Consider the following 7,464-nt stretch of genomic DNA (forward strand, 5'->3'; position numbering starts at 1 on the left):
TCGTGTTGATGTCATGGCGTTTCCTTGTAAACCATACATACATCTTGGTGTAATTCTTCGTGTTTTAATACAAGTTTGCCTTTCTAAAAAAATAAAAATACTCTTGTAAATAATTTAAAAGTACACCTTGTACTTTAAAAGTTAACACATTCATAAACTCGAGAAGCTTGCAGAAGTTTAAAAGGATATTACTCCGTATTTAATTTCAACAAAAAAAACACCCATATATTTTCATGTTTTTAAGATATAAAATGTATTATATTTTTAAGTTATATGGAGTATATTGTATTAACTTTTTTTTTTTTTTTATCTAATGTAGATTATGAATGGTAAAATTATTGATGGTTTTGCATCAAAATATGCACGCAAGCATTCATCATTTTAGGTGTTTTATAGGTTGTAATTTGAATTTAATTATACAAATTGTATTGTATTTATTTAATAAAAATTGTTGTAGAGATGAACCATTTAGCTTGACTATGTTGCAAACTTTTAAAAATATAGTGTTGTATTATTTAAATTTTTGACTAGGGCATATTTTCAATTATCACGCACTGAGCATTCAAATTCTCAGGACTAGTGTCCCTGCATGACTGTATCGATTGCTAATATGGGTTTCTTTTACCTCAAAATAATGACATGGAAGTTATGATTTATGAACTACAGGGACCGTTGTATCAATGTTTTGTGAAGTTTTTGATTTTGTCATGTTTTTAATTATAATCTATGTTTTTAACGTTATTTGTAAAACGAATTTACGAACTACGGTTGATATCGACTGAGGATATTAGTTTTGTTTTTAAGAGTTTGAGGATATTAAAGTTTGACATGGAAATAGAACAAACACAAATAATGATGTGGACTATTTGCTCATTATTACATTTATGTCAGGCATGAAAAACGTGGCATAAATATTACTCCGTCTATCTTATTTTCCCTTTCACCGACCACGATAGTCAAAATTGTCATCCTTTTTTTCATAAGAATTTAGCATAATAATACCGCGATAAGAGGGTTACGAGTTCAAATTTGGTTCCTCTTCCATTTAAACACTCATATATATTTATGTTACGGAGTAATATTTATCAAGATGAATATAAGTGATTTTAAATACAAAACTTATTTTTGATGTTATATATGAAAATGAATCGTATATGAATTGTGTAATTCAATATTCATATTCATATTCATTTAAATTTTTAAATCTATCCATTTAATTTATTCTTTCATATTCATATTCGTTAAATTAAGTGGAGTAACGAATATATTTATTAAATGTTAAGTTTTTCTTAAAAATATTCGGTTTATGAATGAAAATATCAATTAAGCAGAATATGTATGTATTAATTAGTGTTACGTCTAATCACTCAAATCATTAATTAGTCGCATATGCTATGATCCAGTGACACAACCACGACTTTTTTTACCATAGGTTTTTTTTTTTTTTTTTTTAAAAAGCAAAAAAATAATCTTATTCATAATTTGAAACATAATACAAATATACATAGTGGGTCGACCCATTTGAAGTACAGGTCCCCGAGTGATCAGTGGCAGATCTAGGTTTCGTAGTCACTAGTGTCACTTGTTAAAAGTTCAAAAAAATTACATTATCCAGCGGTGTCACACACAAAAAATTACACTATCCAGTGGTATCATTAGTTAAAAATTCCGAAAATTTTTCACTGCATCGCGTATTATTTAAATCTCTTTTTTTTATAAGAAAGGTAAATATAATCAATTAGTTATATAACTAAATAAATATTATATTTTGTCACTTGTAAAATATACTACGTACATATTATCGTTTAGAAATTTGTATAACATATACATATACTCGAAATCTTTATCTAACGATATAATCAAATATAATTTCTAAATCTTTTAAATAATAGAAAATATAATAACAAATAACATTTACACTTTAAAACTTAAATTGATGTAGTTCATGTATGTACTTGCGTTATTAACTTCTTATACATTCTAGTTAACCTTATTTAAATATCAATCAAGTCACTAATCGAATACTATTATCATTTATTAAATTATTCGAAATATATTTAAACACATTTTTAAATATACGTTGCAAATTATTTATATGTTTATATTCAATTAAACCATGGACCGTTAATATTTATAACTTTTCAAAAAGTTTCTAGAAAGATTCTAGAATTTAAGATAACGTTAAAACCTTTATCCTTATCATAATGACTCAGTAACAATTTATCAAAAGTGACTCTAAAAATTTATAAAATTATATTCATTTTAAAGAAGACGTGACACTTTTGTTTCTTTCATGTAAATTACATTACCATTTTCCGAATATTGTTAAAATGGAAAGATTTTTCAAATCACAGTGGACCTCACAACATAGACTCGAAATCATAACACAATATATCAGATAATTCAATCATTTGAGATTGTCTTTTAATATCGTCGATAACTATATTGAACAAATATGCTCATGTAAAGTATTATACGTTTAATACTTTGTTACATTCTCAAGTTATAACACACACACACACACACACACACACACACACACACACACACACACATATATATATATATATATATATATATATATATATATATATATATATATATATATATATATATATATATATAAAATCATATTCATTTATATAATGGTTCGTGAATCGTCGGAATTTGGTCGAGATGAAATGAATGTGTGAACACAGTTTAAAATTCTTGAGATTCAACTTTACAAATTTTGCTTATCGTATCGGAATAATATAAAGATAAAGTTTAAATTTGGTCGGAAATTTTCGGGTTGTCACAGTACCTACCCGTTAAAGAAATTTCGTCCCGAAATTTGATTAGGATGATCACGGTTGACAATAAGTATGTTTTCATGACGCATATGAGCTAGAAATTTGAGTTTTATCATCAGAGAGTAATATGGATAAAACAATTCATTTATGTGAAGAGTACGAGTGAAGCTATCACAAAAGAGTGAAATGAATAAATGAGGTTCGTCGTAGTCACGGTTGATTTCCTGAATTCAAGGGATTTTAGAGGAAATCTTCCTAATAAGATTTGGTTCTTCGGTAATTAAGGAAATTAGGATCTTCTTTGGTTAAATGCAATAATATGTTTCGATTGTTCTGTCGAATAATTTACTATAAATCCACCCTCTTCGTTTCCTTATTTCCACAGCTCATACCTTCTATTCTTTCTCCCTCAATTCATACTTTGAAGCATTCATCAATATGCTTCACCCGGTTCTAATTCTTGATATACTCCTAACTTTCATATCTGTCATTCTTCTTTTTCATCTGTCACCTGAAGAATCTATTTACTTCTACTATACTCTTGGTTTTATAGTGTTTTTAGTCCTCCCGTGTCTTTATATTACTATATGCATCGATATATACGGTTTATAATTTCTGGGTGGTTGTTGGGTTTTATATCATCCCTTATATTTCGATGTCTCTGCTTCTGTCTTTCTATAATCATTGACATCCACAGTTAATGCTTTCTTCTATTTGCTGCGATTTATACTCCAATTTCTATTTTGGAGCTTCATTCTTTTGTTTTCTCTTCTTGCCTTTAAGCACCGTATGTAATGATCCAGAATTCGTAGATATGAATTTCGGAATGAACATAGTTAATGCTCTAAGAAGAAATATGTAATGGCACGATCTTGATTTGTCAAATTACCAGAATATCCGGAAAAGACCGAATCATCAAGAAAATATTTTCTTGATATTTTTAGAGATTAAATAGAATACAAGAGTCGTGTAACATGGCACAAGATGACGGTATGGTCTGTGAATCGTCATGTTCCATTAGAAATTCAGCATGACTTACTGTAATATAATCACGTTGATCAAGTGTCATTATATTATACTAACTCATGCTTCAGTTCCCAACACTACTTCAAAAACATTCATATTTTAAACTCGAAGGTTTCAGAATTTAGAAACTAAAATAGTTTCTTTTATGATGTAACACAGATAGCGCGAAGATGTAAATGATTTCAGATAACAATAGTTAGGAAGATATCTTCAGGAACATCGAAGATATTTATAATGAAAGATATGATGATATCTTAGAATTTCTAACATCGATGGATGATGATAAAGATTTGTCTGTAAAGGTTTAGAGTTAGGAGCAACGTATTCGATAATAATTTCAGCAGACACTGAATTATTTGGATTTTTTGAATGCAGGTTTAGTCTTTGTGATTTGTCCACAGCCTCCTTCATGGTTTGCTCAATCCGTTTTTCAGTTCTAAACCTTCCTTTTTTCTGAGCATTGCCAACATTCATATTTGTTTGTTTCTAATAAATTTTATTTTGTCAAATGTTTTCTTCATTATGCCACTTGTTGGATTCTGATAGGTCAAAATCCAAATATGAAATTGAATAAAAATGGTTATTCTGTAATGACCAGATTCGAATATTCGTGGATGTAAGTAAGATAGTAAATGACCGTTGATTTAGATTTGAAGAATGTACAGTGTAACTTATTAATGTGAAATCTAAATATTCCACGGGTATTACCTACCCGTTAAAATATTTTCACCATTAACAGTTTGTACAAAGAATTTTTAATTATCATCTTTATGAAAACATATATACGTATATATTTTCTTCAGATGAAATCATGGATTTAATGAGTCAATATGATATTAACTCATATGATTTACCGTTAGAATAAGAATATATAATCTCTAAAACATTAGAGATTACATAAACGCCATGTTGAACGAAGATAAATGATGTAGAACGTCATGTAGAACAATGATTATACTCGAGGTACAGCATGAGATGTTGAGGCATGTGATGTTGAAACTTAGGTTGTTGGTGGTACTGTTGGTGCAGGTGATGTTGCTGAAGGTGGTACGTTTTGCACCATAATGTCCAAGTTGATTGCTCAAGCGCGAAGCTCGTTGACTTCTTCCATTACTCTAGGATGATTATCGGTTCGAACGAGCGGATGAATAAGATCTAGAATTTGTGATAGTATGTAGTCAAGACGAGATACTCTGGAAATGAAAGAGAAAATGGTGTTACGAACAGGTTCGCCGGTAAGTGATTCAGTTTCTTTACCAAGAGGTAAATTCGGTTGGTGGAAGGGATCGTCTTCTTCGCGTCTTGATTGATTAAGTCGACTACGAACCTATCAGATGATTTGGGGATGGCTGATTGGTTAATTCATTCTGGTGACACCGCTTTAGGAGCTTAGGTGAATATCCATGTCGGAATAGCTGTCGGAATAACTATCGGAATAGCTATCGAAATCTGAGGAACTCGAACTGGTTGAGGGATTCATCTCGTACGATCAGATGAAGGATTTTCGATAAGAAATAGATTATAGGATGTAGATTAGTACCCTGCAATACATAATTTACATATGCATATATAATACTAAAATCCCATAAGTTACGGAGGAATCTACGGAAGCTGTCAGGCAAAGGTAACAATAACAGATACACTAAGATATAAATTTATCTATACACTGTCTATGCAGTAGAGGCAGTAAGACGTGTCTAGACTTTAAGGATGAAAAGCAAATAATTTTCGACACTAAATAATAAGAAAAACTTTCGACATGCAGACACGGTCGAAGTCCAGACTCACTAAGGCATCTAAACAACTATCAGTTAGACACACTAATGCAAGACCTGGTTCGCTAAGACCACCGCTCTGATACCAACTGTAGAGACCCGTCCTAATCCATCCGGACGAAGTCCATATCGATTATAAACGATTCACAACAGTTGATTACATCGCGAGGTACTTGACCTCTATATGATACATTTTACAAACATTGCATTCGTTTTTGAAAAGACAATCTTTCAATACATCGAAAGTTGATGGCATGTATACCATTTCATAATATATCTAACTATCATTGACTTAATAATAATCTTGATGAACTCAACGACTCGAATGCAACGTCTTTTGAAATATGTCATGAATGACTCCAAGTAATATCTCTAAGATGAGCAAATGTACAGCGGAAGATTTCTTTCATACCTGAGAATAAACATTCTTTCAAGTGTCAACCAAAAGGTTGGTGAGTTCATTAGTTTATCATAAATAATCATTTCATAATTTTAATAGACCACAAGATTTCATATTTCCATTTCTCATAAATATACGTCCCATGCATAGAGACAAAAATCTCATTCATATGGATTGAACACCTGGTAACCGACATTCACAATATGCATATATGAATATCCCCATCATTCCGGGATCCTCCTTCGGACATGATATAAATTTCGAAGTACTAAAGCATCCGGTACTTTGGATGGGGCTTGTTGGGCCCGATAGATTTATCTTTAAGATTCGCATCAATTAGGGTGTCTGTTCCCTAATTCTTAGATTACCAGACTTAATAAAAAGGGGCATATTCGATTTCGATCATTCAACCATATAATGTAGTTTCGATTACTTGTGTCTATTTCGTAAAACATTTATAAAAATTGCGCATGTATTCTCAGCCCAAAAATATAAAAGGGTAAAAAGGCAAATGAAACTCACGCATATAAATATTGTAAAACAGTTAATAAAGCATTTGCATGTATTCTCAGCCCAAAAATGTAAAGAGTAAAAAGGGCAAATGAAACTCACGCATATAAATATTGTAAAACAGTTAATAAAGCATTTGCATGTATTCTCAGCCCAAAAATGTAAAGAGTAAAAGGGAATCAAATGAAACTCACCATACTGTATTTCATAGTAAAAATACATATAACATCATTGAACAAGTGTAAGGTTGGTCTCGGATTCACGAACCTATATCATTTATATATACATTAAAATATATAATGAAAATCATATAATCCCATCTATTAATTATATAGTATTCATATATTTAATGTTGTAGTTTATATATAATTTGTATTAAACTCTAATATATTCATATCTTAAATTGCATGTTATATATGTATTTATTTTGTATATACATAATAGAAATGTTAATATTTTTAATATAAAATTATAGGTAATTTAATATAATTTTAGTATAAGTATATTTTTATATACCAAATACTTATTTGTTATAATGATATAATAATAATGAAAATGAAATTTTAAATAAAAAAAATAAAAAATAGTTTTACTAATAATATTATTTATAATACTAATATAAATCTTAATAAAAATGATACATTTAAATGATACCTTTGATATTACTAATAATTTTAATCAAAATGATAATTTAAAAATAAAGGTTCTTTTAATAATAATAATAATAATAATAATAATAATAATAATAATAATAATAATAATAATAATAATAATAATAATAATAACAACAACAACAACAACAACAACAATAACAACAACAACAATAACAACAACAACAATAATAATAATAATAATAATAATAATAATAATAATAATAATAATAATAATAATAATAATAATAATAATAATGGATAAAACTACCTTAAAAGCTTTTCTAAAAAGAAACGGCAGAGTCCGGGCT

General features: G+C 28.9%; 1 protein-coding gene across 1 annotated transcript in view; it reads left to right on the forward strand.

Moving 5' to 3' along the window:
- LOC139871513 (uncharacterized) overlaps positions 1 to 385 on the forward strand; it is a 40,991-nt gene extending 40,606 nt beyond the window's left edge. Inside the window, exon 8 of the mRNA XM_071859214.1 lies at positions 320 to 385. Within this exon, the coding sequence (XP_071715315.1) occupies positions 320 to 385 (66 nt within the window). The remainder of the gene's footprint in view (positions 1 to 319) is intronic.
- The last annotated feature ends 7,079 nt before the right edge of the window (positions 386 to 7,464 follow it).

Source organism: Rutidosis leptorrhynchoides, chromosome 10 (assembly GCF_046630445.1).
Source record: "Rutidosis leptorrhynchoides isolate AG116_Rl617_1_P2 chromosome 10, CSIRO_AGI_Rlap_v1, whole genome shotgun sequence".
Lineage (NCBI taxonomy): Eukaryota > Viridiplantae > Streptophyta > Magnoliopsida > Asterales > Asteraceae > Rutidosis > Rutidosis leptorrhynchoides.